We start from the raw sequence: 11,323 nt of genomic DNA on the forward strand, positions 1-11,323 counted from the left end.
CCTGGTGGAGATGAGCCTGCAGCTGCACTCGTCACAGCCCCTGCTCATAGTGTGCAGACCGTACCCTGCATAGGGGATCCCGCTGAGGAGATGTGGGGCCTGAAATCCAGTCATACGCCACAACCAAGGCACATATTACATTCCCTCATCTTCCCAGGAGCAGGCACCACTTCCTAATTTACCATGTCACCTAATCAATACAAATACAGGGAGACCTGTGCTCTGCTGTGGGACACAGATAGGGGCTCCTCAGGATGTAGGCCCAGAGTGGCTTCCTGTAGGAGATAATGCTTGGGCCAAGTTTGATTTAGGGAGTAGAAGCAAAGAAGGCGCCTCTCTATTTACCTCCCAAACCCAAGCTACCCCACCCCACGCCCTACCCCATGACTCCCTGTGGTTATCAAGGGCACCACCATTCTCCTGGCCACTGACAGGGACACTTTAATAACAGTACACATTGGCCAGGCACGGTGGCTCACACCTGTCATCCCAGCACTTTGGGAGGCCGAGGTGGGTGGATCACCTGAGGTCAGGAGTTTGAGACCAGCCTGGCCAACATGGTGAAACCCCATCTCAGCTAAAAATACAAAAATTAGCCAGGCGTGGTGGTGGGTGCCTGTAATCCCAGCTACTTGGGAGGCTGAGGCAGGAGAATTGCTTGAATCCGGGAGGCAGAGGTTGCAGTGAGCCAAGTTCACACCATTGCCCTCCAGCCTGGGCAACAAGAACGAGATTGTGTCTCAGAAAAAATAAATGAAAACCAGTGCACATCAAGAAGTCCCTAGGGGACAGCTGGGGCATAAGGAGGTGTCAGCCATACATCAGACCAGTGTACCTGCCCTGGGCTGCTTGGGGTTGACCAGCTTGGTGTCCAGAAATGCCTGCTGGAGGGAGTCACAGTGCAGGAACCTTGTGCTCTTGGAAGATCTCCTGAGAGGCTCTGCAAAGCCAGAGTCCCTCTTAGCAAGTTGGATCCGAGCTATCAAAGTGTGGCTCGGGGATTGCTGCCAGCACACAAATTTTTACTGGTCTGCAGCGAGATAAGTACAGAAATTGAAAGTAAGCATTTAGAAACTTTTATGACAATTTTACAAGGTCTTGTCAAATGTTATTAAAATGAAGCTGAGGCTAGAATTTCACCTTTTTCATTTTTTTCTATTTAAACAAATTATTGTAGTAAAATATAGATAACATAAATGTACCATTTTAGCCATTTTTGAGCATACAATTTAGAAGTGCTTTCACAATATTGTGTAACTACTAGTATTACATAGTATATATTTTTAAAATTTTACAAAAGCATAAGTTAGCAGCAGATTAAACTTTTTTTCTTAAATTGAGCTTGAGAAGCTCTGGTCTAAATGGTAACCCATGGGGAAGCCTTGACGGTTTGGAGGCTCCTAATTGAGTCCATTGCTTGGCTTTTTTCCCCAAATCACGGAGTGGAGTTAGGTCCCAGAGAATGGCGTGGGCTGAGGCCCAGGCTCCCTCCTGGGCTAGAAAACTGGGCAGACGGGCATCACCCGTGAAGGGAGGCCAGCCAGGCACTGCATAGCCTGGGGCAGTGCTGTCCTGTGTGCCTGGGCCAGGAAGGCTGGGTGAGAGACCCGGGGGCATTTGGTTTAGAGGCCCAGCAGGCCTTCCTTCTAACTCAGTGTAGGGAGGCGATTGTTTAGAATCACAAAAATCTCAGCTTTAGCTGGGAGAACCCTCAGCGGCTCAGCTGTGGTGGCATCTACCCTCCTTGTTTAAAGAAGGAATCTGAGGTAAGAGAGAAAGGACTGGTTTGAGGTTGCAACCAGTTAGTGATGTAGTGATGGTCTCAAATACAGGCCTTTTAGTTCCTAGGCAGAAGCAGGGCAGAGATTTTTTTTTTTTTTTTTTTTTTTTTAAAGACAGAGTCTCTGTCTCCCAGGCTGGAATGCAGTGGCTCAAACCGGGCTCACTGCAGCCTCTGCCTCCTGGGGTTTAATCTATTCTCCTGCCTCAGCCTCCTGAGTAGCTGGGATTGCAGGCGCCCCACCACCATGCCCAGCTAATTTGTGGGCCCCGCCCTGAATGAATCCTTAAAACAATCTTGGGAAGTAAATACTATTCTTTTTTATTCCATTTTATAGATGAGGAAACTGAGGTTCAGAGAGGGTTAGGTCACTTATCCACTGCTAATCAGAGGCAGAGCCAGCAGGCTGCTTGCTCTCTCAATGCCATTTTCCAGATGGCACGGTCCCATTCTGGCCTGAATTCAGGGGGCTCAATATGGCAGTGCCTGTGCTCACCTCTTTCCAGTTTTTTCCAAATGGTCTGTGACTCGGCCCTGGATATGCTCACCTAGCAGGATCTCCTGGGCTGCCGGGTCTGTCCCACAGACCCTGGCTGACTGACGATGAAATGAGTAGTCAGACACGTATGCAGTGTAACCGCAGCTGGATGACTGCCTGGCTCTAGTGGCCAGAGAGCAGCCCCCAGAAGCTGGAGCTGCTTGCTTTTACTCCATGCAGGCACAATGCCGAAAACCTGGAGCCCACACAACCTGTAGGTAATTAACATTTATTCTTCCGCTTTAGGGGAACTTCATGTGCAGATAATCAAAGGTCAGTTTCTGGTCAACATAAGTAAACAAGCCTGTTTAAGATAAATCCCCCCACACTCCCTTGTACCTACTCCTTGCCCTCTGCCTCAGAGTTATAGAACAGCTGCCTTCAGCTGTTCTCTCCTGGAGCTTTGCAGAGCCCTCTGATCTTTCAGAGGGCCTGCTTTTCCCTATAGTTTCTCCCACCACTCTGACTGGTCTCCTACACTGAGCAATCAGGGAAGAGGGTTGGGATGTTGGTTCCAGTTTCTGACATACCTCATGTGTTGCATTCCCTATCCCAAGCTCCTTCCTCTCCCTTCTCTTTAGACCTCCAAGAGCTAGAAGTTTCCCTAAGAGACCACCCAAAACAAACCTCTCCATCCATGTATTCATTGAATACATCCTGGGGGAGGAGACAGACTATAAAAGAGATTCGGATGAGTGCTGTCAGGATGAAAAGGGTAATATAACAGACAATGACCGTGGGCAGGGGCAGTGTGTTCCTGGCAAAGGGAACTGCTAGTGCCAAGGCCTGAGGGCAGGAACTAGCAGGTATGAGGAAAGCGCCTAAGTGAGGCCCTCTTGGCTGGATGAGGTGGGCAAGGGGGACCCCATGCAAGGAGGTGCTCAGGGTCCAGCTGTTTAGCCTGGGGCCAGGGTAAGGGTTTGGTTATAGTCTGCATGATGCAAAGCTTCAAAGGGCTTTAAGGTGGGAGTGATGTGATCAGATTACTTGTGTAACGAATTCTTCAGCCACCAGGAGGAGAATGGATGGTAAGGAGAGCCGGAGTGCACAAGGGAGAGAGATGAGAGTGGCTTGGACAGTGAGGTGGAGGGTCATGGTCAGATTCAGGATCCAGATCATGGTGAAGCTAACAGGAACTGTTGGACTGGATGTGGGCATGGAGTGAGGGCTGACTCTTGGACTTTTCACTTGGGGAGTTGAGTGAAGGGAGGTGCTATCTACTCAAATGAAGAAGCCTGGAGAAGGAGTAGGTGTGGGAGGATGGGTAGAGGGGAACAATGGTTTCATTTGGCCATGATGGCAGACCTTGCTGGCTGCTCTCCCAGGACTGAGTCTCTCCTCCCTTATAACAGAAATCTAAAAGTGTTTTATTTTGTTGCTGTTGTTGTTTTTGAAATGAAAGGTCTCACATATTTATTACTGAACCCAGCCAACCAACACATTCATAACAGATTCAGAAAGGAAAAATATATTCCCAGTAAAACATGTCTAATTCTCCAGATAATGGTGACGTTTTCAGCTTGATACGGTAATGTGATTGTGACCTTCAGACAGCATAAATGTGTGTGCCATCTCACGTGCAATTCCTTATAGACCCAGCTTGGTTCTTCTCCGATGTCTCCTTTTGGAGTTGTACCTGATTTTATTGCCAGTTTTCATCCTAATCCACTGGGGAATGGAACGATTTTGCTTTTGTTTCTTGGCCAGGAATCGCTTAATCCTGAAAGTCTTGTGAGAAGACATGGCAAGAAGCGGAGTCAAGCACACACCATGATGGTAGAGAAAGGAAGAGAGGGGCCATTGTTATTGTTGTTAAGTACTCACTTGTCTGGCTCCTTCTTGTACCTTCTGCCCTTTTCCCATCCTCCTTTTTTCTGGAACAGAGATGTGATACCTAGAAGTACAGCAGCCATCTTGTGATCATCAGGGTAAAAGTCACATAATGGCTGGGACAGGGAGATGGATAGATCCTGGGTCCTTGATAATATCATTGAGCTGACATACCAGTCTAGGCAAGTTGGTCATTTTACTTGTTTAAGCCACTGTTTTTGAGCCACCACCTCAGGCCCTTTGTGGCTTTTCATTGCTTGCTGCTGAATGAAGTCATAGCTGATGGAGTCATGTTGAGTTCAAGATTTTTGGAGGAGGGACATGGGTCTAGGGAAGGAGAAGGAAGTTACCCCTATACACTGAGCTAGCCAACCCAGAGTTCAGTCATTTATTCATTCAAGAAATATTTATTGAGGATCTACTATGCACCAGGAACTATCCCAGGTGCTGAGAATTTAGCAGCAAATAAAGCAAAGATCCCCGCCCTTGAGGAGTTTGCATTCTGCTGTAATCAAGAAGCCAGCCTGACTTCTGGGCAATTTCATTTCATTTAATCCCATGGGTGGTGGGGTTTGAGGTATGAACAAGTGATGGTGGTCAGGCATGGCATGTCTATTCCCACAGCCCTCCTCACCCACTCGTGATGTTAGCAAATCAAAATGGTCAACATATTTCTCCAGTGTTTTCCAGGAGCCAGGCACTGTGCTGTGTTCTACCTCTGAGGGGTAGGTGTTCTGATTTATCCCCATGTTCTAGGAAGGTTAAGAAAGCGGCTCTAGTCACACAGCTAACCAGCGGTTGTGCTAGATTTAAACCCAGGGCTTTCTGACTCCAGAAATGCACTGACCCCCTCCACCCCCGGGCAACCTCTTTAAAAAAAAAAAAAAAAAAAAAAAACCAAGGGCCAGGCGTGGTGGCTCACACCTGTAATCCCAGCACTTTGGGAGGCTGAGGTGGGTGGATCACAAGGTCAAGAGATCAAGACCAGCCTGTCCAACATGGTGAAACGCCGTCTCTACTAAAAATACAAAAATTATCCGGGCATGGTGTCACGCACCTGTAGTCCCAGCTACTCGGGAGGCTGAGGCAGGAGAATTGCTTGAACCCGGGAGGCGGAGGTTGCAGTGAGCCGAGATTGCACCACTGCACTCCAGCCTGGCGACAGAGCGAGACTCCGTCTCAAAAAAACAGAACAAAAAAACACATCTTTATTGTCTAGAAATCTATATTTTCAAAATTCCCCACAAAAGATGCTGCTCTCTTATTTCCCCCATTTTCTTCCTTTTCTTCCATACCTCTACCATAAAGGACATTTTTATACTATATTAAAACTTCACCCAGATGTCCAGACGGCTCTCCACCTATGTATTCCTCTTATTTGCAAGCTGCATGTTCATGTAGCCATCTAAGATGCCAGATAGCCCTTGTACTCCATTCCCCACTTCATTTCAGCAGCACCGGCTTTCCTGTTAACCCACTGAGGAAAGCTTTGGGATTGAGGGGTAGACTTACTGTAACTATGGGCAAATGCTGCAGGCTCCTGGACAACCTCTTGGCCCCTTTTGCTGTACCCCTTTTTGTCATTGTTTAACAAACCATTTCCTGATTTCCCCTTTCTCCTTGCTTTGGAAAGGGACAATGTATCTTGTTCATTCCTGTGGTCCAGACACCTGAGTGAAGGCCTGGCACCCTTCATTCCTCCATCCCACTTTTTAAGAAGCTTTCTCTATGCTGAGTGCTGGGAATATAGACAAGTCACAGAACAAGACACACAGCCCGGGAGGGAAACAGGTAATTAACAGGTGTCACAGTGTAATGGGTCTGGTAGGATAATCAGAGGGACCAACCTTCCTTGGTACAGGAAAGGGCATCCAAGTCAGACCAGGGTGGTGGGGACCAATCAAGGAGAGCTGCCTGGAGGAGTTGACACCTGAGCTGAGTCCCAGATGAGAAGCAGGAGTTGAGCAGGTAAATAAAAACAGTGGGGCCAGGCACGGTGGCTCACGTCTATAATCTCAGCACTTTGGAAGGCCGAGGCAGGTGGATCATGAGGTCAAGAGATCGAAACCATTCTGGCTAACATGGTGAAACCCCTCTCCTCAAAATACAAAACTATTAGCTGGGCATGGTGGTGCACGTCTGTAGTCCCGGCTACTCAGGAGGCTGAGGCAGGAGAATCTCTTGAACCTAGGAGACAGAGATTGCAGTGAGCTGAGATCGCACCACTGCATTCCAGCCTGGGCAACAGAGCGAGACTCCGTCCCTCACCAAAAAAAAAAAAAAAAAAAAGCAGTGGGGGTGTTCCAGACAAAGGGATAAGCACATGGAGGGTAGAGAGAGGCGAGATGGCAGCACATGAGATGGAGGCACACTCATCTCCCACTAAGGAGTCCTGCCTGGGCATCCTAGAACCCTGGGGCCAGAAGGATCTTTAATCATCAACAAATCCAACGTCCTCCTTTTCCAAATGAGGCCCAGAGAGGGGAAGCCATTTTTCCAAGGTCACATAGAAAGCTAATGATGGAGAATAGACTCAAACTCACTGCACTGCCTGGGTTTTGGATTTTCTTTTTTTTTTTCTTCGATTCCCTCCCCCTGCCCTTCCCTCCCACAGTCCTCCAATTCATATTTCTCACGTGCCTACTTTGCACCAGCCCAGTACCCTGAGCTCCCTGCCCTAGAACCTTAGGCTTCCAGAGCCTGGGTCATCACCACCTCCTCCTATCAAACCTCCTCCCCACACCCTGTTCCTGCCTGACAGGTCATCACCACCTCCTCCTATCAAACCTCCTCCCCACACCCTGTTCCTGCCTGACCTTTCCTACACATTAAAAAATCCAGATGCCTATGTTGCTTCCCATACCAACAAGATCAGAATGTCTGGGGGCGGGGGCCAGGTGTCAGTATTTTTAAAGATCCCTGGATGATTCCATATGTAGCAAAGTTTGAGAACCACTGTTTTAGCCTTGATGAAGGGCCCCTCCACCTCCTGTCCCTTGGCCTCTGGGTTGCAGATGACCTGGTGATGTTTCTTTTTCTTCCAGATGGACTTCTGGACTCAGGGGTCTGGGCCCCAGCACAGGTCTCTGCGGAGCAATCTTGTCTCCGCTCTGTTCCTGCCCTTTGTCCAGCCCTGGGCCTCCAATCTGCATTGATTACCTGGTCTGACCTATCTCACCATCACTAGATACTTAATAAATACTTGCTGTTGATGATGGCAATGACCTTGAGACTGATGAACAGTCTGGCCAAGAGGATCCTTGATGTGGAAGATAGAAAAAGCCTTTGGGGTCAGGCAGACTTGGATTCTAATACCAGCCAGTTGTGCTTGCTGTGTCTGAGCCTCAGTTTCTCATCTGTGAAGAGGAGGTAGCAGGAATGAAAATGCTTGCCTTGTGGTTTGTTGTAAGGACAGACACAGCCAATGTAAGAGAGATCAGCAGCTCACAGACCAGTTACTCTGGGAGCAGACCGCTCTTGCGCTGATGGTAGGGAACTATTTTTGTGCATGGCAAGTGGGACCTTAGGAAGGAAGGCAACTGTGAGGCTTCTGAGAAGGACCCTACACAAGGGAGTTTCCTCCCAGGACACGTGAATGGAGAGGGTGGCAGAAGCCTATGGGCAAGGGTCACAGGGATCAGCTACAGAGTGCCACCACCCTTCCTGGGGAATGCAGGGCAAGGTCCCTGGTGGGAGTTTTCCTGGGAAGCCAGAGAAGCACCCCATGAAGACAGAATCAACATTTGGGTACCTTCAGTACCCAGAGGCAGCAATGCCAACTACAACCACGCTCTGCATAGATTCTCTGATCTCTTCCTCCTTCATGGCACCAGCCCTGGGGAACCAGCATGGTGGGGAAATAATGAAGCTGGAATACAACCACTTATAGGCTTCACAACCTCCTCCTGTAGACACCAAATGGATTTTAGGATCACATTTTATTTCTCACCTGAGCAAGAAAAGCTACAGGAGCATCTCAAGCAGGGGGCAGGAGTCTCCAGAGGAGTTCAAGGGGCTCTGGCAAGAAAAATCAAGGGTCTGCATTCAAGAACTGGCTCCCCTGGCAATTGTATTACGAAGCCCATGTGTGCTGGGTGCCGGTGAAATTGCTGTCAAATGCCTGTGCGGCCTTGGCAAGGCCCTTTATTTCTCTGGGTCTCCGTTTCTCTAGCTGTGAAATGACTGTTCTAAAAGAGCCCTGCTGGACTTTGGCAGTCTGTAAGAAGACCTGAGTTCTCCTCTCAGTTCCAAGCAGGAAAATTGAACGTATCCTGAGCCCAGAGCCTGCAACAAACTCTGGGCAGCCTCAGGAAGTCAGGCAGTGAAGTCCAAAAAATGATCTCTTCTGTATAGGGAGGAAATACAAATTTCAAAATTTGTAGTTTGAAAATGTCAGTTGCTATGTTAATTTTTATGTTACTATTTTTCCCATTTCCTGGTAATGACATGCTATGTTATCTTTATTTATTTATTTATTTGTTAGAGATAGGGTCTCGCTTTGTCACCCAGGCTGCAGTGTAGTGGCACTACTATAAGCTCACCACTGTCTGAAATTCCTGGGCTCAAGTGAACCTCCCACCTCAGCCTCAGCAGCTGGGACTAAAGGCACATAATACCATGCCCAGCTAATATTTAAATGTTTTGTAGAGACTGTGTCTCACCTTGTTGCCCTGGCTGTTCTCCAACTCCTGGCTTAAGCAATCCTTTGACCTCAGCCTCCCATGTTCTTTTTTAAACAGCTTCTTTAGAGGACAACTTACATACCATAAAGTTCACCTCTTTTGAAAATGTACATTGCACCAGGCACGGTGGCTCACGCCTGTAATCCCAGCACTTTGGGAGGCCGAGGAGGGCTAATCATGAGGTCAGGAGATCGAGACCATCTTGGCTAACGTGGTGAAACTCTGTCTCTACTAAAAATACAAAAAATTAGCTGGTGTGGTGGCACGCGCCTGTAGTCCCAGCTACTTGGGAGGCTGAAGCTGGAGAATGGCATGAACCCAGGAGGCAGAGCTTGCAGTGAGCCGAGATTGCGCCACTGCACTCCAGCCTGGGCGACAGAGCGAGACTCTGTCTCAAAACAAAACAAAATAAAAAGAAACAACAAAAAAAGTGTACATTGCAATGACTTTTAGCAAATTTACAGGGTTTTGCAACCATTACCTCAATCTAATTTTATTTATTTATTTATCTATTTATTTATTTATTTATTGAGATGGAGTTTCACTCTTGTTGCCCAGGCTGGAGTGCAATGGCATGATCTCGGCTCCCTGCAACCTCTGCCTCCCGGGTTCAAGTGATTCTCCCGCTTCAGCCTCCGAAGTAGCGGGGATTACAGGCGCCTGCCACCATGCCCAGCTAAAATTTTTTTGTATTTTTAGTAGAGATGGGGTTTCGCCATGTTGACCAGTCTCGTCTCGAACTCTTGACCTCAGTTGGTCCACTCGCCTCAGCCTCCCAAAGTGCTGGAATTACAGGTGTGAGCCACTGCGCCTGGCCCTATTATTATTATTTTTTTCTTAGAGACAGAGTATGGCTTTGTCACCCAGGCTGGAGCACAGTAGTGCAATCATAGCTCACTGCAGCCTTGAACTCCTGGGCTCAAGCAGTCCTCCTGCCTCAAGTCCTCCACCTCAGGCGTGCACTACCATGCCCAGCTAATTAAGGTGACATTTAAATAGACCTGAGGGAAGTGAGGAGCTGCTGCTGTTTGGAGTTGTGTGACCTGAGCCAGGCACAGGGCCCTGCACTTAGGAGGGCCCCATGCTGGATGTCAGCTCTACTGTCCCTATCTTGAAGTGCTTAATTTTTATTTATTTTATTTTATTTTATTTTATTTTATTTTATTTTATTTTTGACAGAGTTTCACTCTTGTTGCCCAGGCTGGAATGCAATGGCACGATCTTGACTCATGGCAACCTCCACCTCCTGAGTTCAAATGATTCTCCTGCCTCAGCCTCCTGAGTAGCTGGGATTACAGGCATGCACCACCATGCCCGGCTATTTTTGTATTTTTATTAGAAATGGGGTTTCTCCATGTTGATCAGGCTGATCTTGAACTCCTGACCTCAGGTGATCCGCCTGTCTTGGCCTCCCAAAGTGCTGGGATTACAGGCGTGAGCTGCCGTGCCCGGCCTGAAGTTCTTAATTTTTGTGTGCATTTTCACTGTGTACAGGGTATGTGGCCAGTCCTGCTGAGGCCAAATGAGTTCCAGGCAGAAGGAACACCAAGTGCAAAGCTCACAGAGTGGGCAGGTGTTGACATCTGGAGTAGGAAAGGAGTCCACAGTTGGCTTCTCCTCTCTTTCTGCCCTTTGCCCTTTCATCTCCTCCCCAGCTGCCCACTGTGGTTCTGGCACCTCCAGGGCTGATGCAGGAGGGAGAGGGAAGAGATTCCGGAGTCAAGAAGGGTCTGACTCCTGGGTACTATCTTGAGCAAGCGTTGATGCTCTCTGGGTTTGGCAGGGGTTTAAAGCTGATGCTCGGCCCGGTGCAGTGGCTCAAGCCTGTAATTCCAGCAATTTGGGAGGCTGAGGTGGGTGGATCACCTGAGGTCAGGAGTTCGAGACCAACCTGACCAAGATGGTGAAACCCCATCTCTACTATAAGTACAAAAAATTAACCGGATGTGGTGGTGCGCGGCTGTAATCCCAGCTACTTGGGAGGCTGAGGTGGGAGAATAGCCAAAATTGCACCACTGCACTCCAGCCTGGGCAACAAAGTGAGACTGTGTTTCAAACAAACAAAAAGCTGACGCTCCTTCTTGTTTGGGGGGTGGGAGAAGCACTTTCATGGAAGTTCTGGTCTGGCTCCCACCACAAAGCCTGGGACAGAGACTTATGTGGCAGAGTTTGTATGGGAGGTGATCCCAGGATGTTGAGTGAAACAGGAAGGAGGTTGCTGCTTTAGGTAATGGAGTCCAGATTCCAGGAAACCCAATGGGCAGACAGAACGAGTTCTCTTCTTTTGGACCAGAATCCGGGGTTTCCTCAACTGCTCCCACATCCCACTGGGTGTCAGCTGCGTGCGCCTCTAGTCTACATCTAAGCTAGTGGGCTGAGCAGCCCTCCCAACTTCAGAGGGAGCCCCGAGGCAGAAAGCAGAGGAATGCCAGGTGGGCGAGTGGGGTGGGGCTGGTGTCAGCATGCGTGGCACAGTCCCCATTGCAGAGGCTG

General features: G+C 48.7%; 1 protein-coding gene and 1 pseudogene across 1 annotated transcript; both read right to left on the minus strand.

Moving 5' to 3' along the window:
• Positions 1–3,843: 3,843 nt before the first annotated feature.
• LOC123569883 (large ribosomal subunit protein eL39-like) lies at positions 3,844–4,061 on the minus strand. Its single transcript, XM_045377614.2, has one exon. The coding sequence runs from the start codon at positions 4,059–4,061 to the stop codon at positions 3,906–3,908; it is 156 nt and encodes a 51-aa protein (XP_045233549.1). The 3' UTR covers positions 3,844–3,905.
• A 1,206-nt stretch (positions 4,062–5,267) lies between these two features.
• LOC102127957 (small nuclear ribonucleoprotein F pseudogene) lies at positions 5,268–5,732 on the minus strand (annotated as a pseudogene).
• Between the last annotated feature and the right edge of the window lie 5,591 nt (positions 5,733–11,323).

The sequence above is a fragment of the Macaca fascicularis genome, chromosome 1, assembly GCF_037993035.2.
Source record: "Macaca fascicularis isolate 582-1 chromosome 1, T2T-MFA8v1.1".
NCBI classification, from domain to species: domain Eukaryota; kingdom Metazoa; phylum Chordata; class Mammalia; order Primates; family Cercopithecidae; genus Macaca; species Macaca fascicularis.

What these genes read in the sequence shown, in the direction of transcription:
- LOC123569883 (XM_045377614.2), bottom strand. Translation starts at nt 4,061, where the DNA reads ATGTCTTCTCACAAGACTTTCAGGATTAAGCGATTCCTGGCCAAGAAA.